The sequence below is a fragment of the Peromyscus californicus genome, unplaced genomic scaffold (assembly GCF_007827085.1).
Source record: "Peromyscus californicus insignis strain IS unplaced genomic scaffold, ASM782708v3 Scaffold_9__1_contigs__length_137607984, whole genome shotgun sequence".
Lineage (NCBI taxonomy): Eukaryota > Metazoa > Chordata > Mammalia > Rodentia > Cricetidae > Peromyscus > Peromyscus californicus.
This window is the reverse complement of record NW_026294617.1, coordinates 119,265,061-119,288,732: the sequence shown is the minus strand read 5'-3', so window position 1 is coordinate 119,288,732 and position 23,672 is coordinate 119,265,061. Positions and strand designations below refer to the sequence as shown.

The window sequence follows — 23,672 nt, the reverse complement described above, 5'->3', positions numbered from 1 at the left end:
ATAATTGGCCACAAATAGTCTGGACTTCACGCTAATGTGATCAAACAAAATGAAATGTGCATTGACAAAGATACAATATTTTCCACTCTATATTAAAAATGAGCAAAATGCCTTTGATATATGCTGTAGTATTTTAATTAGGTGCTTATTCTGTTTAATCCATGTATGATAGACTAAAAAGGAAGATGTGATACAGTCATTTCTTAGAAGCAGCATGCTTACAGTGTGGTCTGCCGACCAGCAACAGTGTGGACAGACTTGAAATACCGAAACGGAGAGTAATTGTTTATAAAGCTTGTGCAGCAGCTTGTGTGTGTGTGTGTGTGTGTGTGTGTGTGTGTATAGCATAGATATTTGGAGTGATTACTCCTATGTTTCCAGGAATGTATTCAGAATTTTTGCCATGTGATAGACTAGGGAGAAGGAGGACTCTGGTCACAAGCAGTCTGAGAAGTTTTTCTGCTGGAGAGTCAATCCCTGTGAACAGGGAGATTGTATGAAACATCAGATGAGAGAAAGGGCCATGCCCTTTTGTATTTGTTCTTGAGATCGAAGGCATTGCTTTATTGGAATTGTTATTAGATGTTGATTTATGCTATGAAGCCTGGAGTTTTAAAAAAATTAAATTTTTTAAAGCTACACTTATCTCTTATTTGCATGCAAAAATCTTTTTTTCACCATTAAAAATAAATATTCCGTCTTCTTTGAGCATTCCTAAGTTTTCCTGATGTTAATGGAGTTTTATCTTGAGACATCTGAAGATGGTTTGCTTGTGGACTATGGAGGATTTTCCTCTCGCTGTACTAGTACACTGGTGCTGGTGGTTAGGAGCCACGCTTTGAAAAGCTCTGTTCTAAGGTTTCATTAAATCATAAGTTCTTCAGTTTTGGGGTCATAGATGCTTTTGAGAATTTGGGGAAAGTTCCACTAGATAGAAAATGCATCCATGCTTGCATGCGATTTCAGATGACCTGTGAACAGAACCTGGCGGAGGAGGGAGGATGTTTGCAATATATGGTTATCCTTGTTAATCTGTTCCAGGGTAAACCAGAACTCACTAATTCTCTTTAATCTTTTTAGTTAATTGTGACTTTGTTTGTGATTTTTTAAAAAGCCATTTCTCTAAGTGTTCCAGATAGGATCACTGGTTTTTCTATTTGTGACAAGTTTACTTGGTTTTGAGATGTTAGTGGATGTGTTCTTTTTACAAACAACCAAACCTTTACATTTCTGGTAGACTAGTGTTTACCTTCTAACTGCAAAATGCATGAAATCTTTGGGCATAGACACACAAATTGGCTATAAAGTGCAAATGTTAATGCAGCATTTCAGTAGTAAAGCATAGCTTAAGAAGATGTTTGTGCCAGGCGGTGGTGGCGCACGCCTTTAATCCCAGCACTTGGGAGGCAGAGCCAGGTGGATCTCTGTGAGTTCGAGGCCAGCCTGGGCTACCAAGTGAGTTCCAGGAAAGGCGCAAAGCTACACAGAGAAACCCTGTCTCGAAAAACCAAAAAAAAAAAAGAAGATGTTTGTGTTTTATTTGGACATGATGGATAGAATAAGAAGTGGTGTCTAGTGAGCTGGTATTAGCACAGGTTCTGTGTTTGAACTAGGTGGTTAAGTAACTACATAAGGACAGATGTAAACACTGACTCACCTCTGTTTGGTTAGTAATTCATAATGACACATACTTTGAGGTATTCTCTTTACTGCTTCCTTATAAGGCGTTTTCCCCCTAACTTTTGGGTAAAATTGCTTATAGTTTGACTCACAAACCCAAAAACAAACCCATAGTTAAAGAGCTTGCATGAGTCAGAATCTCATTCTTTTCTTCAGTGAGGTTGTTAGTGATTGCTTGCTAGTTTTGCCTTTCTACTGCTCCAACCTACAAAAAGCCAAATCATTTTATTTCAAAGGAAAAGGCATCAAACACAATGCAGGCTCAAGTTTTAAAGTGATACCACCAGTTAGACATCTGGTAGTCTACTTTCTATTACTGTAACAAGAGTTTTGGTTTGGGGCATTTTATAAAGGTAAAAATTTTATTTAGCTCATTGTCTTGAAACAAATTGGGCCTTGATATATAGAGTAGCTATAAAATGAAGTGAACCACTGCATATTTCTTAGGGTTTGATAGGATAGAATAAGAAGCTATTTTAACAAATGAGGGGAAATATAGTCATTTTACTAAAACAATATAAGCAGACATGGATTAGTTTTGGAGAGTGAAAGTCCAGGACTAGGCTACACCTTGGTGAAGGCCTTCTTTTCTGGGTAGCCATGTGGTAGATGGCATCGTGTGGGGTGACTGTGGGTGTAGTGAGAAGTCATGTGGCAAGATGGGAAGCCAGAGAGAAGGGTTGTACCCAGCCTTGCTCTTTCATAAACTGTTCTTGTGGAAGCTGGGGCCTCACAGTAATCCCTTCTGAGGACAGTGCATCAGCACCACTTCCACTATGTAAAACACAGCCACCCATCACAGCTCCCAAACCAGTGACAGCCATTTTAAAATGTCCTTTAGCAGCATTTGAAGACTGCTTCATGTACAGACATTATACAATAGCATAAGATGAACATGAAGTACTCTACTATAATGTTGTAAGATAGATTAATAAGGATTAGAGTGATGGTAAGCAAATTAGGATTTGTGAATTCTTTTTAAAACCATACTTCATAACTTTTTGTTTTTATTTATTTATTTTTACTTTTGCTTCTTTTTGGTTTATTAGCCTCTAGCTGCTAATAAAACACCTCCTACATTTTTTTTGTGATATTGATGATGGGGTGGTATTTACTCATCAAAACAAGTTCTGTTGTAGATGTGGTTTTACATTCTTACATGTTTTTGGGAGTTGATCCTGGAACAAGCTACATTATAGTGCCCTGGAAAATGCACTGGACACCGGTTCTTAGAAAATTTCCACCACAGACTCATGTTTTTGGATTCAATTTTTAAATTCTGTATGAGATATAGTAGTAGATATTGGAAAAGACATTTTAAAACAAAATTAAACATTACTTATTAATTAGATTAAAAGCCCTACCTTTTCCAATTCTTTGTCTCAATAAAATCCTGTTCATCAGATAGACAAGGCTTTTTAGCAACCCCCCACCCCCTTTCCCCCAACCCCCACACGTTTTGGTAATTGGCATTAGAAAAACAATAGCTTTTATTTTCCCATGGTTTGGTTCTCATGGTTTTTTGACATGGGAAACTAGCGGTCCTTCCTGGAGCTATCATAGTTATTGTTCCTTTTTTACATTTGCTAAGTCGGTGGCATTCCTGCCATACTGGTGGTGCTAGGGTCATGTGTTTCCAAGCATTCCGAATTTGTTGAAAATATGCAGAAGGCAGAAAGCTTGGACTTGCTAACATTTCATCATGTAGGTATATGTCTCCCACTTGTTACCCTACATGCTGTCTTCATTACAGGACACTTTCCAAAGTCAGTTTCTTTTTTTTTTTTAATACATAGTTTTAGATAACATTCTTGGTTTAGGTGTTCCCATTCCCATTGCACTAAGTTTCTCTGAGGAGAACTGCAGTCTAACTGTATTACTGCAGTGTGTAGATGTTAGAATCATTTCATAACATTGTGCAGAATCTTTATTGGGCTCTTCTTACTTTTACATTCTGCAAACAAATCACATTTCAGTGAGACTAAACTATAAAAAGAACTGATGGTGGGTTTTCAATAACACTATTTCTATTATCATAGAAAACACTAATTAAATCAATTAATAGCCTAAAAATGCTTAAAGACAGAAGTATATTTAAAATCTAGCATTAGAATGAAGTTATTTTAGTCAATAGTCCAGATAATCTCAGAGATATATGAGTGTGAGAAATTTTATCTAAAATAGTGACTTTATTAGATACCCACTTGATATTTGTTTTTTATTTTATTTTATTTTACAATACAATTCAGTTCTACATATCAGCCACAGATTCCCTTGTTCTCCCCCCTCCCCTTCCCCCCAGCCTACCCCCTATTCCCACCTCCTCCAGGACAAAGCCTCCTCCCCCCCCCCCCCCCCCCCCCAGGACTGAGATCAACCTGGTAGACTCAGTCCAGGCAGGTCTAGTCCCCTCCTCCCAGGCCTAGCCAAGCAACCCTGTATAAGCCCCAGGTTTCAAACAGCCAACTCATGCAATGAGCACAGGACCCGGTCAGTTTCTTTTGAACTAACAATGACTGCTGTGTTTAGTGAAATTCCGAAATCAAAGTATTGTTGTGTTTATTTTAAAGCTGATTTCTACAATGAACTTGGGCTTACATATTTTCAGTCTATCATTTCTGTGCTAGTATTTTCTGACTTTTTAAATTGCAACCCTATGTCCCATTAAAGGAAAAAAAGATTTTTACTTGTTTATTGAGCATTTTTTATAATTTGGAAAGGTAAATTTCATTAGAGAATCTAAAACAGGGTCACTACTGTAGCCAGGCTTTGCACAGTTTAGCAGCTGATTGGATGATCACTGTAAAGGAGGCTCTTAGGAGGTAGACTGCTTGGATGGTCTGCGCTCTGTTTCTGTGTCCTCAAGTGGTTGTTAGTAGCTCTGGGTAGGTAGGAGTGACAGGACAGTGTCACCCTTCAGAAGTCACGAGGAACTTCTTAGAGGGTCAGATAGTCTTTTAACCAGCATGTGTTGGAGATCCCTGTCTTGGTAGTTACCTGTCTCTGGTGTCTTCTTTTCCTCTTAGTTTTTAAAGGTGCAGCTCTGCCTTTTCTCCTTAGTTAAAAAGTTCTTGAAGAAACTCTACAGGAACCATGTGTTTGTAAGGAAGCTAAACAGTTTAGGGACTCGTAGTTACGAAGTTTATTAAGTTCTTAAGTAAAATTTATTATTATTTATTAAGTAAAATTCTTAAATAAATGAAAAAGTTACTTAACCCTCAATGACATAAATATAGCTGTGGCAACATTGGTTCTAAATCATACTAATGATAGCCATGCGTATTACTTAGCAGCATGTATCATGATGGGAAGTATTTCTATTTAGCTTACATAGCTTGTCTGTGTGGCTGTGGATGCATATTGAGAGACAAGGCTTGGGTATGTTTTTCCTGTCCGTGGGGTGCCTCTCTTCCCTTGTCCTCTTGGCTCCTGTTCCACCTTCTGTGATCAGTACCCTCTGGTTTTCTCCTGTGTGCTTCGTGACTTGCTTTACTGTTAGTCCATCTCTCACCGTGAACTCAAGGCTTCTTCACCAGCATCCATTTAGAATCCATTAGCCTCTTGGTACAATGATGGCACTTAATTCTTAGGTTAAGCCAGTGATTGGACAGCTCCGATTTGGATAGTAGAAAGCAGGTCAGGAAGATGCTCCAGAGCCCAGGAAAGACAATTGTAGACAGATTTTTTTCATTGGGCCACCAACTCACAAAAATGATACAGAGACTTATTATTAATTATGAAAGCTTGGCCTTGGCTTAGGCTTGTCCCACTAGCTCTTATAACTTAAATTAACTCATATTTTTAAATCTACGTTCTTTTGTATGGCTGGGTTACCTTTACTCTGTACTGCCCATCCTGTTTCCTGACATCTGGCTGGCGACTCTATCTTTCTTCTTTCCAGAGCTCTCTCTGTCTAGAAGTCCTGCCTATAGCTCCTGCCTAGCTATTGGCCATTTAGCTTTTTTTTTTTTTTTTTTTTTTTGGTTTTTCGAGACAGGGTTTCTCTGTGTAGCTTTGCGCCTTTCCTGGAACTCACTTGGTAGCCCAGGCTGGCCTCGAACTCACAGAGATCCGCCTGGCTCTGCCTCCCGAGTGCTGGGATTAAAGGCGTGCGCCACCACCGCCCGGCCCATTTAGCTTTTTATTAAACCAAACACAGTGACACATCCTCATGCAGTGTAAAGGAATACTGCAACACAACAGACAGGGAGTGAGGAGGGGAGTGATTGACCTTTCTTCTAAGAAGGGAAGGAAAAGACAGAAGCAGAACTGACCAATATCAATAATATTAAGATTTAGGCATTATGAACTTATGAGAAAAATAGAGAAAATTTATTGTGTGTTTTGACATGTACTAGCATTGTAGTTATCAGTAAGTGGCTCCATGAGGCATACAGAATTTTACTCATCATTTTCAAAGAAAGCTGAGCTTCGAGAGGCCATGCCAGGTGACATAACCAGCAAACAGTGTGAATATGGACTCATTACTGTCTATCTTTAAAGCCTGTGCTCAGTAATGCATTCTTACTTGCTGTATAAATGTACCAAGTGCTTCAACCAGTTGGAATCTTTTTCTCAGTTATAGAACAGACCAAGAATACCTGACTATAATAAAGAATACTGAAGGGTGTACTGAAGTTTCTGACATACTGTTTATGTTCAGTAAATAGTACTCCATTGCCTTGTGACTCCTGTTGTATGATATTTTGTTTGTGTTCTGACAAATAAAGCATGCCTGGAGATCAGAGGGCAGAGCTAGCCACTAATTAACCATAGATGCCAGGCAGTGGTGGCACACACCTTTAATTTCAGCACTTGGGAGGAAGAAGCAGGAAGATCAGGAGTTCAAGGCCACCCTGGACTACAATGAGATTGAACCAGTCTAAAAGAGATACAGAGTCCAGTGGTGGTGGTGCTCACATTTGATCCGAGCACATGGGAGGATCATGCCTTTGATCCCAGCACATGGGAGGTGGAGATAGGAATATAAGGTGGATAGAGACAGAATTGACCCCATTCAGTCTGTGGATTCAGAGTCAGGATGCCCCCCTCCCCATTCAGTTTGAGAATTCCTAGAAACAGAATGTTATTCTGCGACTTCGTAGAGGTAAGAAGTCTCTGGTGGCTGGCTACTCTGCATCTCTGATCTTTCAGCTTTCACCCCAATATCTGACTCTGGGTTTTTATTGACTAATTAGGGTCACGCTTCAGACTCCCTCCTTTCTTAGAACACTAAAAGACATGAGACAGGATGAGCTACCTTCCTACAATGCTGGGAGAAGTTCTACCATTGGGTATTTCTAGTGAAATTAAGATGAGCTGAGGGAAGCCCAAGGCTCTAATTCTGGTTTCCACGTAGCATAGGCAGTCTCTGTTCTCTACTTAGTGAAGTCTGGATTTCTTTTTAAGAGGAAAATATAATGTATAACTGCAGATAATGGGTTAAACTGCATCTCTTCCTATAGATGAGTGATGATAGATCCTTTCCCTCTAGTAAAGATCCTGCTTTCTTAGCACCCAGAGCCCTGTATTGCCGCCTCTTCAGCACTGGCGAGAGGAATTGAATTCAGAGCTAGCTCCATTGTGTGCAACCACATTAGCTTGCAACCTCAGTGAGACTAGATAGTTAAGAATTTTTAAAGAAACATGTAGCTACAATTAAGTCTATAGAAAATTGGTTAACAGTGCTGACAGATGGATAGACAGAATAAAGGGAAAAGCATTTCCATGTCATGAGTTTGATTTATACTGAGCTTGATTCAGGAACCTCTGATGGCTGTTTATTCCTATACATTGTGTATTCACAGAATACGAGGGACTGCTTCATAACGTGTACAGGGTCCACTGGTGACAGAAAATAATCACTTCTTCAAACAAATGTAGCTATTCAGATTTTTTACAAGTTGTAGAAGATGAGCTATATAAATAATAAGTGACCCTTAGCTGTTCATCAACTGATGAATAGAAAATGAAGATATGGTATATTTACAGTTCAGCTATTAAGAAAAATAAAATGAGTGAGTAAATAGGTGGAGCTGGAGAAAATCCTGATTGAGATAATCCTGGCCCGGAAAGACAAACATTGTATGTTTTCTTTAACTTATGGGTGTTAGCTGTGACTCTTTAGGTATGTGCTTTTCATTTGGAATTCTCACAGAGGTCAGGACATTACTAAGGGGTCATGGGGGGTTCTTTTAAGGGAAGGGGGAATAGAAGGCACTGGCATAAAGCCTTAAAAGGAAATTATGGCAGGAAGGAATAAATTGGGGCTGGGCAGGGGAGGACGGGTTGGAAGATGGAAACTGGGAGGGATAAGTAACACTAAAGACTTTTCAGAGAAGCCACACAAAACCTACTATTGTAGAAGCTTCCTAAAATAATATCCACACACACACATACCAAAAAAATATTAAAATGGAATTATCCTATAATGGGACAACAGTGGCCTTACTAGACAACAGAGGATAACAAATAAAGACCCAGTCCTAGAAATTGGTAGCTTTTGGAGTTGTTAGCCATTGAGGTCCTCCAAACCCTCAAACATTTCAGGCTGTTGCCAGCACTCTTAGTTACCCTCCAGAGCTTTCCAGTTCTTTTGTTTGTTTGTTTGTTTGCCAATAGTGCAGTAAGAGTGTGTGAGCTATATAGACAGCAATTCTATTTAGGCTTAGCATTCTGGATGTCCAGAGTTAAAGGGCCATACTTGGTGATGGCATTCTTCCTGACAGACCTCCATAGCGTACAGAGAGGATGTGTCTTGGGAAGGCAGGAGTGGTAGGGCAGGCTCCATTTCTGTTCTTTTTATAGCCACCAGGATTTCATCATGGGAGCCCTATCCTAATTACCATATTGAATACTAATCACAAAGGGCCCAACTCCAGACATCATAGTCAGATTAAGTTTCTTAAGTACTTCTCAAGATTAAATCTCAGCATGTAGATCCTTGGGGACGTACTCATACCATATTTAAACTTCAGCAACCACCATTTTGGAAGTGTGCAAATAGATAATAGGTAAGCTCGAGGTGAAAGATGATCAGGGTGTGGTCAGACAAGGAAAAGATAGGACTGACAACATTTAATTATTTTCCTACGTGTTTTTCTCAAGAAAGAGACAGGATTCATGAAGCTGTATGAGATCTCTATGTTCCCTGACCCGAAGGTAAGGACAAGATAAAGACAGTTCTGAGAGAGAATGCTGAGAAGTCAGTTGTGAACATTTTGAGACTATGCTAGGATTTCAACAAATAGTAGGCATATGGAGCCAGGGAGTACTACAGTTTCATTGATGCTGTCTTTGGCATGACATTCTTTCTGCATCATGTATTACCTTTATGCAAATGCTGGAAAATAAAGTATTTAAATTGCTTCCGTTTAGCATATTTAAAACAAATGCCACAGGCTTCCTTCCCTGTTTGTGTTTTAAGGTTTCTGCATGTGAAGATGATGCTGAGGTAATTGAGTTGAATTTCTGTTTCTGGTTCATTTTACTTACATGCTTGTTCCCCTTGACCAAAATAAAGTATCGGATGAACTGTTTAGTTTATGGTTGCCCTCATTATTTGGATTCTGAATTTTAGTGTATTTGCTTATTTTAATAGGGAATAGCCTTCCCTTTGTCTTCTGGGCTATATTTTCGTTTTGTGATGAGACCTGTAACTTTGTAATAGTAGTTTGCATATAGATGAACTTTAAAAACTGTGTAGGAGGAGAAGACCCTAGGATCATCTGGGTAACTTCCACATTTCTCATGATAGCAATCTGAAGTCAAGGGAATAGCAACAGCTAGCATTTATTGAGTTATTATGTCATGTAATCATTGTAACAATCCTTTAAATGAGTGAATTGAGTATCCCCCACATCACATACAAAGTAACGGCATGGTTGGCTTCAGCAACGGTTTCCCTTGTAAATGTGCATACAGTTTCTATAATGTAGTTTTGTGCAGTAGAAGTGAATAGTTAATATATCTTCTACTATTAGAGTAAATGTTTTCTTTGATATTTAAATTAATAAAAAGAAATGCTGTTCCATTAGCTTACATATTACTTAGTGCAGTGAAACTGTGTGAGTTACTGAGTAGAATGCATGTTTAGTGAAAGTCTGTGATGGATGAAATACATGTACTGTTGATGTTTGTCATTTTGTCGCTCAGTACTATTTTCTTGAATTAGATCTAAATGATTACTTTTGTGTATTGGGATTTGTCTACCTTAAGGAAAGAATTTGAGAACTGATAATATTGAAAAACTAAATGAACATAATGTATTTATTCCTTTGTCCCAAATTATATAGTGTAGCACCCAGTTCTAATTTGGTAAACTAAGAGTTTGTTTTCTTTCTTCATTTTAATTAGTATTTTTTTTTAACTAATATTTTCTTTTAAGCTTAAAAAAATACTGTGATGGTGGGAAAATGTTTGTAACTTAAGAGTTAGCTACTTAAGTATTGTCAAGTGTACAGTTAGGCTGTATTCACAGTGTTATTTATGTATGTTATTTATGTAGTTCCCATCACTGTTTATTGAAAACTTTCATTGTCCCAAATAGGACCTCTATGACATCTTACTGGCTAATTTCTGGTTTGGTCCCAAATAGGATCTCTATGACATCTTACTGGCTAATTTCTGGTTTGGGCCTGGTCTCATCTATCTTACAGCCACCCAGTATAATGTAATAATCATAATAATCTGCATAGACTAGTTGAATGCTGAGTTTGTCATTGAGTTAGAATGGTTCCTTTTGTCTGTATTTGTTTCGTATTTCTAGCTATTTATGAAAACTGCCTTTTTTTTTTTTACATATTGTAATTTTATATTTGCTTTCTGGAGGTGATGAAAAACACGTATTTGCAACTTGTAGGAGATCAAGCTAAATGATGTAAACATCCAGGCATTTTTATTGAGTAACCAAAGAAACACTGGGGATTAAGGACTGTGATACACAGAAAAAGTCTGGCAGTCTCAAATCAATGCATTTCCTTCCCTTCCTGTTAGAATCCTAGAGCAGGAAGCACACCAGTGTAAAAGATACTTGGGCCTGTGATCTAAAGAAGTTAATCCCCAAATGCGGATGTGAGCTGGACTTAGGAGAAGGAGGGCGCCAAGATCCTTCTTTCATGTTTGTGTGCAAACAGAAATACAGCAGTTGAAAGAGTTTAAAAAAATTTATTTTTAAAATTAATGCTTTGTTTTAGGTTCTATTCCTTTTCTTTTGCTGAAATGTGAAGTTTTCATGGATACTTCTTTTTCTGTTTCTTAACCATCATACACTACTATTGTATAGTAAATAAATGGGGAAATTATCAGGGACTATTTTTCAGACTATTATTTGTTTTTGAATAAAGAATTTAAGAAAAAAGCATGAAAATAATTTCAATTTTAACTTCTTTTATCAAGCAAGATAATTTTATGTTGCCCAATAGTATATTAATGGAATTTTTTGTATGAACAAAGTATAATTTTATGTGCATTAGTGTTCTTGTGTTTTAAACAGTGATGTTTCTAATGAGATTTGTTTGTTGCAGCTGAAAGATGGTGGAAAGGCATCACAGGCACATGTGAGAATAGGCGATGTGGTCCTCAGCATTGATGGAATTAGCGCACATGGAATGACTCATCTTGAAGCCCAGAACAAGATTAAGGGTTGTACAGGCTCTTTGAATATGACTCTGCAAAGGTAGGTTGAATTTTGTCACTGAGAGAGAACTCAACATTGAGGAACTATTTCTGTGTATTTGATTCATGCTATGTAAGAAGCAGTTTTTATATTGCTGTTTCAGGTAAATAAATGAAAAGTATAGTAGCTCTTCAATTGGATATTCATGCGACACGTGAATTGATGAAAATAGTGGGCTATTTTTCATGTTATCCATGTCTTCATGAACACTGGTTGTATGGTTTTTGAGAATTCAAGAATTCCTGAAAATTTTCAGTAGGGTTCAGGCTAAAGAATTCTTATTGTAGGATAAATCGTTGCTTCATATTCTGAGCAATATATTAGGCCTTCTGTGATATGGTTTGACTTCTCTAGTTTCTTTTATACCTTTCTTGTTTTGAATAGATAAACATTTTTAATATATGTACTTGAAGACTGGACTTTTAAATTTTATGAGTTTTTTGGTTAAGTTCTTCTGTCCTCAACAATAAATTGTATTCTTACTGATGATAATAAGTCAGGTGTTTTGAGTATCCCAACACTGAACCTGCGTTGCAGTCATTATATCACAGTGCTTATTAAAAGCAGTGTTGGCCATGCTGAATCATACCTGGACATGAGGATCAGAGGTATATGCAGTTGAGATCCGTGTTATTGTTATAGATTTAACATAAGAGTCACTGTGGTATCTCTGACTTAGTATGAAGGAGAATCGGCTCTGAACCTTATGTATAAGGAAGGAGCCTGACCATTACCAGTCATAAGTCCCGGTTTTAATGATTTCTATCTTTAAGAAATAATAGTATTTTTTCCTTTGAGAATTTACACATGTACACAATGTATTTTTATTATTAACCCCCTACCCCTCCCTAAGTGTGCTCTAGTTTATCATATATGGATGATACCATACCTTACCCCCGAAACAACTCTTATTTTCCCATAAACTGTCATGCAAATTGTGACTCTTGAATGAAGAAAATAAAATACAGAGTATCTTCCAAACATATTTGATAATAGAAACTTTTTTCTCAGATTCTTTCCTGAGACTAGTGTTCCATGGAGAGCACTTTGGATGCCTCTCTCCTCTTTGCTGCTGATGTTCCATGGACTAATACTTAAAGGAGTCAGGCAGAGCAAAATACGCTTGATTGTTTATATGAGTATCAGTGTAAAATTGAGTAGGGAAAAGTTTTAATACTTACAGTTACATAGATTTATAGATCTAGTTTATTGTGTTATGATTGTGTAACCAGTTGAATCTTTGCATTTTTGTATGTTGAAGAAATTTCTTTAATTGGGATCACTGAATCACCAGTTATACATATAAATTTTTGATAGCTATACATTTTAATGCATGGAAAGATAATCAATGAAAAATAAAACCAGTCTATTGATAATGTTTTCATACTGCCTGTCTGTAGAGGCATGCAACATAAACATTGTTACTGATTAAATGAATGCTTATTTTTCTTTATAGACAGTTTTGCCACGTTTGAATTTGAAGGAGAACAAATAATCAAGCTTGTCTGAGATATCAAGAATATAAAACACATACATATGATGATGGCTGTTTCTCACACACTAAAACTGAGTCCATATAGCCGTGTAAGCTCCTTTGTGGGCTGCGATCATTTCTTTATTACCAGCCTTCTTGTTTTCACATTGTCCTCTTTATTTTATAATCCAGACACTATATTCCTTATTTTTATAAACTGGGACTCAGTATTTTATTTTCTTTTGAAAACACTGAGTCTCATAAGACTAGATGAAAACCAGATGTTGCCCTGTTTGGATGCATTTCCAATTCCAGCAGTCTGCTACTGACTCTAATAAAGCTACTGAAGTACAAATTCTGACTAACTTACAAAACCAACTCAGTATTATAAACATTTGGGGATTCTGTTCTGTTGAATCTTATCTTTCTTTTTCCACATTGAGATTGAGAGACCCAGAATATAAGAAAGAGTTTTAGAGTTCTGTTGTAATTAATTATAATTCTCTTCATGTTTCTGAACATATATTGTGTAATATGAGCCCTTTATTATACTGTGTATAAATTTGTGCCTGTGTGTGTGCATATGCATCTTTGTCTTTGTCTCTGTCTCTGTCTCTGTCTGTCTCTCTCTCTGTCTCTCTCTCTCTCTCTCTCTCTCTCGTGTGTGTGTGTGTGTGTGTGTGTGTGTGTGTGTGTGTATGTGCATGTGTGTGTAAGTAAGTAAGTAAGTCAGAGGTCCACCCCTGATGTCATTCCTCAGATACCACCTACCTTGGTTTTTTTTTTTTTTTTTCGTTGTTCATTGGCATGATATTCACCTGTTAGACTAAGCTGGCCTGTTAGCGAGTGCTAGGGACTAACCTGCCTGATTCCACCTCCCCAGTACTGGGATTAGAAGTATGGGCCACCACTCCTGGCTTTCTTCATGGGTTCTGAGGGTCAACTAGGTCCTTTGGCTTGTGTATCAATCACTTTCTTGACAGAACTGTCTCTCCAGCCCTATTATAGATATTTTTTAAAGCCTATGGCACAACAATCGACAATTCTACTGAAAAAGTACTTTTGCTTTTTAAAGAGAAAATATGACACTGGAGAATTATCATCGAATCTTTTCTACTAAGACCCATCTCTTTTTCAGTTCTTTTTCTTGCATCACAGCAAATATTCTAAACTTGAATACTGTCGTTAATTGTTTTTTCTTGCCTCTTACCAGTCAGACTGTTCTTAATTCCCCTTCCATACTGAATCACCTGCAATAGTACTTTTGCTATAGAACTCTTTTTTTATAAACAGTTTTCGCTGTGAATATGGAATATTCTGTGCAGATTTGCCTTACTCCTATTTTCTTAGAATTAGAATGTGAGAATAAGGCTTCTTCTGCAAGTACTAATAAGGATCTTCTTTTAAATGTTGCGTACAAGACAATGGGTGAAGCAGGATTAGGAAGCAGGGAGAATGCACTTGGACAAAGCTGTGATTTCCTGTGGATACCTACCTTCTTGGATCTAGCAGGAAACTTGGGAACAAAATGGCAGCTTCATTTGTTCTGCCTTGAGTTGGGGAACTGGACTTTACTTCCCTGTTTTGCTTGTGTTAGTTTTTGGTGACTGGCTATCTTGGAGGGGTTAGGAGAGGAAGGGAGGGAGCAGGGCGGGTTAAAGTTTCTTTTGGTTCCACCAAAAGTTGCTGGTCTGCACTTTTAGGAGTAGTGCAGGGAACCCCAGGGGTTTGGTGTGCTGGGATATAAGCCTGGCATGTGGGGTTTTTGCCCACACCTGAGGCCCCTGCTTAGGTTATGCTCTAGTTATATTAGGGCTGCCTGTCCTCTCTGGTCTCCATTACTCATCACTGAGTGCCCTCCGTTCTGTTTGACCGAGGCTTCTCACATGTCTCTTTGCTGCCTCATCAAATTCTTTTTGTCTGTTTGCTGCCAATGCATGCTATTATGTCTACAAAACCCGCTGGAACCTCATCTCCTGCTGTGCTAGTTTGCTTTTCTGTTGCTGCGACAAAACATTGACCAAAAACAACTTGGGAGGTTTGGGGGATGGAAGGGTTTATTTGGCTCACAGGTTACAGTCCCTCACTGAGGGAAGTGAGGACTGAGACTCAAGGCCAGAACCTGGAAGCAGGAACTGAAACAGAGACCATGGAGGAAAGCTGCTTGCTGGCTTTCTCCCCGTGACTCACTCAGTTTGCTTCCTTATACAAACAGGACCACCTGCCAGAGTGGCACTGCCCACAAAAGCTGCATCATTCATCAGGTCAATCTGATGGAGGCCTGCTTGGATTTTATTGCTGGGAAGAGACACCATGAGCATGACAACTCTCATAAAGGAAAGCATTTAATTGGGGCTGGCTTATAGTTCAGAAATGTAGTCCATTACTGTCATGACGGGAGCACACATGGCACTGGAGGGAAGCTGAGAATTCTGCATCTAAATTGGCAGGCCGCAGGAAGAGAGAGTGACACTTGGCCTGGCTTGAGCATCTGAAACCTCAAAGCCCACCCCCTTACACACTTCCTTCAACAAAGCCATACCTCCAATAACGCCACTCCCTAGGAGCCTATGGGAACCATTTTCTTTCAGACCACCACAGAGGCATTTCCTTATTTGAGGATTCCTCTTCCCAGTTTGTGTGTCGAGTTGACTAAAACTAGCACATTCGTCTGTGGTCTCTTCCTATCGCTGCGACCTATTCATTTCCCCCCTCTGAACTTAAAGGAAACAGTATATGTTAGTAATTTCTGCCTTTAATTACATGCTAGGTACAATCTGAAATATCCAGGCTAATTTCATGAGTCATTTACAAATAAACCTAATTAGTTAATAGTCATACCTAGTGCTCTGTTCTTCAGCTAGTTATCACGTGCACTTTAGTTCTTCTCTGTTGAAGGCTTTGTCAAAGCAAGACCCCGCTTTCCGCACTGTTTGTATTTGATGGTAATATATTGTGTCGTTTTGTGCTTTTAATACACGATGAATAATTATTTGGCATGTCAGCATTACTTACCAAATTTAGGATTATTTGTTTATTCCACAAATATTTATTGAACTTTACTATAATAATCCAGGCATTGTTGTAGATGCTGAGAACAAAACAGACCCCCCAAAATCTCTTCCCTCATAGTGCTGTCAGTGGGCAAACAGACAAAAAATGCCGAGAAAATTTAGTGTATAATACATTGGTTGCAATAAGCATCATCAAGGGGAAAAAAGCACTTGGGGAGATAGAAAATGCAGACGTAGAGATTGTTATTGAAAACGGTGGTAAGGAAAGCTTTACTAGCTTATTGGGCCTCTGGGGCTCCTGTAACTGAGGCAGAGGGACAAGGTAGCACATTAGCTCTTCAGAGCACTGTAAGTAAAGGCGGTGTGGTGGAAAGTGAAGTCAGAGTGTAAAAAGGGGGCAGAGGTAGATAGAACCTGGAGGGCTTTGGGGGGTCATTATGATTTTACTAATATAATTTAAATTTTTTTATCCTGTGGGAGGAAAAGACATGAGAAACTTCTGGAAAGTTGTAATTGCTAGAGCAGAGTTTGGGAGATAAGTGACTTTGTTAATGGAAAGAGAGGGTACTGGAGGGAAGGACAAATCATGCTTCTCTCATGTCTTAATAGTGGCCTTCTGCCTTTTCTGCTTAGCAGTGTACAAACACCAGATGAAGACCCTTGATGATAGATTCCTGCTTCTATCCAGGAGCCTGTAGTGTGTGTGTGTGTGTGTGTAAGATCACAAAGGAAAAATATCTGAAATTTTGTCATTTTTTAAAAAGTTTGGACATAAATATTATATGTTCACTATTTCTGAAGTGTATTTTTAAAAAGTAATTTCATCATAAAGTTAAAACTCAATTATGATATAATAAAACTTACAATTTAAATAAAGTTTAAAATTTAGAATAAGAAAAGAATTCTTGTTTGATAAGATTGTTCTGTAGTTGTTAATCCATGTCTTGCCCAGTTTTTGGAGCACATGATAAGGCAAACATTGTGCTTCTGTAATAACTTAAAACACTCACACTTGACTCTTGTTCTGCTATAGGTAGGTATAAACTTGTGAGAGATTTAATTCCCATCACATCCTTTTCCAGAGTTGGGTTATTTATTTATTTTGTGTGTGACTTAAACTAATTCCAAGAATAGTACATTGGACTATGAGGAATTCTACTTAAAATTACTTCTCCAATTAGGATAAATCAGGCAAATAGAAGTGAATATTTTAAAATGCCAAATCCATTTTGTTTCTGATTTTTATCTAAGTCAAAGTGGTTCATTTTAAAAATGGCATTATTTCAGTTAATAAATGAAGAAAATTACACTCTAGTGCTCTTAAGTAACTATTGACTAAATTGTTAGATTCTACGAATAAGACTTTAAACTGCTTCACATTTCAGTAATTCTCCACATGAGGCATTAATAATAAACTTGCTTCTAACTTACTGTCTAGTTTGGGGAAGGTCACTAAACGCTGGGCCTTAATTTTCTTGACTATAAAATGAGATCATACATGATTTCAAAATCCCATTTTTGCAGTAAAACGTCTGGTTCTTGTTCTGGTTTTTCAACTATAAGTTCCTTAGAGCTTGTCACTAGATCAAACCAACTTTGCTTGCTTATCTTGGCTGAGAGAATCAGGAAGTTGGCCGTTCTTCGTTGGAGCCATCCTCCTCTGTGCCAGGTTAGCAAAGTGACTTGGAGGTGAAAGGCATGTCAGATAGATATGCAGATAGCACTTCATCACAGGGCAGCATACGCTTTTATCCTTGTTTGCTGTTTTTTAGTTAGGCCTGTTGGAATCAGGGAAAGTTTATGTATGGCTTTTTTGTTCTTCCTTGGTTTTCATTAGTGGTGGCATGTCTGGGGATTCTTTTTTTTTCTTTTGTTTTTCTTCTTCAAATTTCACTTAGTGTATAACTTGATATGACTGGAAATGAAAGGTCTAGAAGGGTTGAGTTTTGAAAAATATTGATGTACTCTTTTTCTGCCTCCTCTGTCTATATCCTTCAAAAAAACAACAACAAAAAAATTGTCAGAGGTCCAGTAACTCCTATTAATGAATGACAGATTGAAATAATTTAACAGGCACATTGAGTTACAAGAAAAAAGAGAAAGTAGCCTTGAACCAGACTGAAGCTATTAGTCATCTTCTGTTTTGTTTTACCAGATTGCTTAATACCCTATTACTGTAAGCTGTAGGGGTTCAACTCTCTATTTATTTCACTAAGAGGATGGAGGCAGGATTTTAGAAAGTTACGAAGCTGGTTTGCTTTCAAAAGCAAAAGTTTTCAGTTCTGTATCTGCAGTATTTGAATTAAAACTGTTAGGTGAGGCTCTTTTTTTTTTTTTTTTCAGTAACTGGAGCTACATATGGTATTGAGAGTCCTGTTTTCTTCTTGTCATTTCCTATGTCTTTCTAATACCTGTTCTGCAACTTGACATTTACTTGTTGGCTGTGTTTCAGAGGGTCTCTGTGATTATATCCCAACTTACCGCCATCCCTCTTTGGAAGTGCTGTGTAAGCGTGTGTGGCCGTTTGTTTTGTGAATGACTTTTCATACACATCACTTAAGGCTTAAGTCAGTCCGGTGGAGGTTGATGTTATCATGCCCACTTTTCATAGTTTAGAAAGTTTATGTGATTTGCCTAACAGAGCCCGTTTCAAAGGCTATGCCTCAGCCCTCCCTGCCTTTTTCTAAGAGACAGGGTCTTACTGTGGAGTCTAGCCGGGCTTCAACTCCTGATCCTCCTCCCTTAGCCTGCTGGGATTGCAGGCATGTAATGCCATGCCTGGCTGTCAGTCTTTACTTTTCCTGTTGTAGCAGAGAGCTTGGTGACTAGATGAGTTCCTCGTGTATACCTTAAAAGATGGTGTAGAAGCACAATAGGAGTAGCTGAGTCCTTCACTTGAAAACACTTGCATCTCTCTGAAAAGAGTACTTTTCGTTTCTCTCACTTTTCAGTATTCCATTCCAGTATAGAGATTAGAACCCAGTTTTCTTTGGGCTTAAAAGTACCCTCCAGCCAGGCAGTGGTGGTGCACGCCTTTAATCCCAGCACTCAGGAGGCAGATCTCTGTGAGTTTGAGGCCAACCTGGGCTACAGAGTGAGTTCCAGGAAAGGCTCCAAAGCTACACAGAGAAACCCTGTCTCAAAACACCAAAACAAACAAACAAACAAACAAACAAACAAACAGAAAAACCCACCCTACAAACAGATAGACACTAGTGAGCCATTAGATGGAGTGGCGGCTCTGTGTATTTGGTTGCCCATTCTAAATTTGAAAACTACTTATTTTTTTGGTTGACTGTTCTGCTAAATCATTTCTGTATAAAAGTTTGAACATGTTTTGTTTTTTAAGTAGGCTTCTTATATGTTACTATGAGTAGTTACTATGTTCAAGAATTAAAACTTATCTTTTAAAGGACTATTTGCTTAATGTGACCAGAAAAGTGATTATTAGTCAGGCATAGACAGAAAAGTATCTTGTCTTACATATCTGTTTCTTTCTTTAATTCAGTAGTGATAAAGTTTGTTGGAAATAAACATGAAAGCTCAATGTAGTTCAATTTTTGAATTACCAATAGTCCTTTAACCACAATCAAACCTGGTAAACATGAACTTCACATCTTGAAAGTGTGCAGTTGTTTTAAATATGTAGTCATTTATTGTTCAGAAGAAAAAATAAAAAACAATTTCAATGTTATTATAAACCTCTGGGGGACAACCCTAGTAAGTAATTACACTTAAAGACTTGTTCTTCACTTGTAAATGGGGCACCACAGTGCCTGTGTTACAGTTACTATAATGAAATATTGTATAGAAAGAGCCTATGAAAAATTCAGGTATTTCTCTTTCCTTTTCTCTGTCTTCATTTGAGGAGTGTTAATGTGATATCCATTGTAAAATTACATGGAAGTCATGTTTGTTTTGTCTCTTGGAGACAGTGGGTGTGACCGGAGGAGAACAGAAAATGAGAACACTTAGCTGGTAGGCTTTTCTGAGAAAGAAAGATGCAAATCTTAGAAGATGGGATTCTTTAATTTTCACACAAACGACTGTTTTAATGAGAACTTTTCCAAAGAGTGTATAGTTCCAAGCATGTTGTTTACTACACATTCACCACGGCTTTGGTTCATAATTGTTGTCTTCCCCAGTGATTTATGTCCCGTCTGGTAGGAAAAATAGTGATGCAAAGAGAGAGCAGTCCACACCTACTTGTTTCCTCTGAAGTCCTCTGTTCTCATTAGAGGACCAGTAGAGCTACAGTCCTCCCCCACTGCGGTGAAGTCAGAAATGAACAGATGCTGGCGCCTGTTCTCCCACCTGCCCCTCTTCCGCATTTTTCCAGGAAATACAAAATTCATTTGTACTTCTTTAATTTCCTAGGTAACATTGAAATCAAGTAACTTTCTAAATTCTGGACTGTGCTTTTATGAAATGTTTAGAAATAATTTTATTTTAAAATATAGTGTTTATCAACACTACCATTAATACTAGGAATTAGTTGGAAAATGTCAGTGTTCACTAAAAAAATGTACTTTTTCATCAGTTTTACCTTATGATTAGCAGCTTAAAGGATAGATAGTGATTTGTAATTTTTTCCTTTAAGAAACTTAAGACTTATGCCGGGCGGTGGTGGTGCATGCCTTTAATCCCAGCACTTGGGAGGCAGAGGCAGGTAGATCTCTGGGTGTTTGAGGCCAGCCTGAGCTACAGAGTGAGTTCCAGGAAAGGCGCAAAACTACACAGAGAAACACTGTCTCGAAAAACAAAAAACAAACAACAACAACAACAACAAAAAAAGAAGAAGAAAGAAACTTAGACTATTTTCTTTGGGGTAAATCATAGACTGTGCTACATGCTCAAAGGAATAAATTATCCCATTGAAATGAAAGGCCTCCTGGAGGTGCTCAAACCTGGGTCAGGTTCTGAGGGATAAAGAAGGTACCTCAGAGCAGTGTGTACTGAAGCAGTGTGGCGATGACAAATGTCCACCAGGACAGGTATTGGATGGACATGTTAACCAACTAGACACATAGATAAAAACAAAGGCAATGGTTTGTAGGGTCTTTGAACTAGTAACTGTTTGGTATAGACATAGCCATAGAGGAACCTGGAGGAAGGTGAAGAGAAACCAGGGGTAGAGACAGGTCAGGCAGGATGGCAGTTATTGAGGGCTTGTGAATGCTAATTCCATAAGCCATAGCATAGTCTGGGTAGGAGGCCTGAGAAGAGAGTGTCGCTCAGGTGTGTAGCCCGACTGAGCCGAAGCTTTGAGTTCTGGCCCTTTCCCCTTCCCTTGCTCCTCTATTCATTTCAGTATGGTTTCTGCTCCCTTGTTTACTAAAGCCGCCCCTCACTTGTGTGTCTCATAGATTCCTCTAGGGTAGTGTGGTCAGATTGCATTCTATACCTTGACTCACAAATTTGTATCACTTACTCCTGTATGCTTTGATCAAGCACCCAACAGCCATCCCATTACCCAGCTTAAAAAAACAAAACAAACAAACAAAAAGCAGCTCTTTCCTTGCCAACCTATCATTCATTCATCTGTAAGCATCTGATTGTTAGCCTTTCTATATGTCCCCAAACGGTTTGTGACTGGAGTAAAATGAGAGGGCCAATGCGGGCAGTGGTGGTGCACACCTTTAATCCCAGCACTCGGGAGGCAGAGCCAGGTGGATCTCTGTGAGTTTGAGGCCAGCCTGGTCTACAGAGCGAGATCCAGTACAGGCACCAAAACTACATGGAGAAACCCTGTCTTGAAAAACCAAAAAAAAAAAGAGAGAGAGAGAGAGAGAGAGAGAGAGAGAGAGAGAGAGAGAGAGAGAGAGAGAGAGAGAGAGGGCCAGCCCCTAACATGCTCATTGGGCATAGAAAAGCAGTCAGTACTCATTTTTGTTCTCAGGAGACTCCAACTTTACCTAAGAACTTTCCTTTTTTTGTATGAAACATTTCTTAGACAACTCCTTCCACTACATTAAGATAATTCTAGTTTTAATTAACAGTACACTTTATAAATACTGTAGTACAGTTTTAAATGAAGATGTAAGGTTTCTACATTATTTAAAGTATCTATATTTATTTAAAAAAATCCAAATCTGATATATATATATATATGATTTAAGTAGACTTAAGTCATGGATCACTTGTGAAAACAAAACAATGCAATTGTGATTCAGGTTGGGATGACTGGCCAAAACTATTTCACGCCATCAGAATGTCAGGGGAGGAAGTTCATGTAGCATGGGATTGGGGAAGGGTGTTCCCTTAGAAAGACATAGTTCACAGGGCAGTTGGAGGAGAGTAACTTGGGAATATTCTCCTGGCTGGATCTACTTACCAGCAGAGTAACACTGGATTGTACCAAATTAACCTAGTCTTTATTATTATTGAAAATTGAAAAAGCTCAGTAGAGTTTTCAGGTGAAAAGAGCAGTTCCCATCCTTACTATGCAAAGAAATGTTCCCTGCCTGAAACAGAAGACACTCAGTACATAGTTACTGCCTTGAGTTGTAGAGAATGCCACTCTTTAAAATACAGTAAGTTTTGCTGCTATTGCCTGATAAATTTAGAAATGGTTCATAGGAAGTTAGTAGTGAGACAGACTGGCCATTCTTCTATGTTTAATGGCAGCAGTCTCCTTTGAGTTCCAAATAAACATCTTTGCCCATAGCTTAAGGAACTTTTGAAAGGATTGAAATTCAAGCCATTCCCAACTGTTTTCCAGTGGCTGCTGTTGCTATTATAGTCTCAAAGACTGAAATAGCTCAGGCTTATAGGAGTTGAAAAGTAAAAAGGAGAGATTGGCTGTGTTTACCACACATGGGGCAGAGTATTTATACTGTCAACCTTGTCTAAAATTGCCTCCATTTTCAAAAAAAAAAAAGAAAGCTTTACAACTATATTGCCTAATGAATCTGTTTTTTTTTCATAATTACTTTTTCCTTCCGTGATTCCTATTAATAGTCTTTCTCTGAAGTTAATATGAACTTTGAGTTTTGGGGCAGTTTGGTAAGAGTCTGTTACTTTAAGCATTCAGTTGATAATTCTGAGTTAAAATCCCCCTCTTACAATTGAGTTCCCTGTATCTTGGCTCTGTCCACTGATACTGTTTTCCTGGGAAACACATCCGGTTACAATGAATGCAAGGGACTTTCCAGGTCCTTTTTTGTTTCACTGGAATTATGTTGTATACACCAGGCTTTGAAATCATAAATTACTTATTAGTCTCATGTGTTTTTGTTATCTGAAAATATTTTTGGTTATCAAATTTATACTAAAAACTAAGAATTTTTCTATTTGAATGATAAAGCTAAGTTTACTGCCTCGCTCAAGAATTTAAATCTCTTTGGCATACTAAAATAAAAAATAATATGTCTTTTTCAGATTTCAAATACTCTGTAATGTTGGTATAGATTTCATTTTCTAATGTGAATTCTGGTTCAAGATAGTGTGTTAAAGAATTGCTCTAAGCATCAAAAATGTATTGTGGAATTTTGCTCTGATGTTTCTTATTTTTGCATGCAAATTCCCTTGCTGTGTGATGTTTACAGTTGAAGTTATTTTAATAGTATGCAGAAACCCTTTCCTTTTGTGTTTATTCATTTGAGGATGCTTATATTAATGGTAACAATATTTGTATTTCTAAGAACCTTTGATGATGGTTTTTCTTCTAAACTCTGAGGAGGAACATGTCAGAGTTGTTGGGAAGCCGTCTCTGTTGCTTTTAGTGTAGCATAAGAATTTACCGAAGACTATTAAAGAAGTAAGTTGTCTTTCCAAGATACTGAGCTAAGAATATTATGTGCATTAGCCATTTAATCTTAGTATTAAC

The 23,672-nt window shown here is 38.0% G+C and overlaps 1 protein-coding gene across 15 annotated transcripts in view; it reads left to right on the top strand.

Moving 5' to 3' along the window:
- The window catches only part of Pdlim5 (PDZ and LIM domain 5), a 180,792-nt gene that overhangs the window by 46,930 nt on the left and 110,190 nt on the right, over positions 1-23,672 (top strand). For all 15 annotated transcript variants that reach the window (XM_052730479.1, XM_052730477.1, XM_052730478.1 and 12 more), the window contains exon 3: positions 11,205-11,356. In XM_052730479.1, coding sequence (XP_052586439.1) covers positions 11,205-11,356 — 152 coding nt within the window. The remainder of the gene's footprint in view (positions 1-11,204; positions 11,357-23,672) is intronic.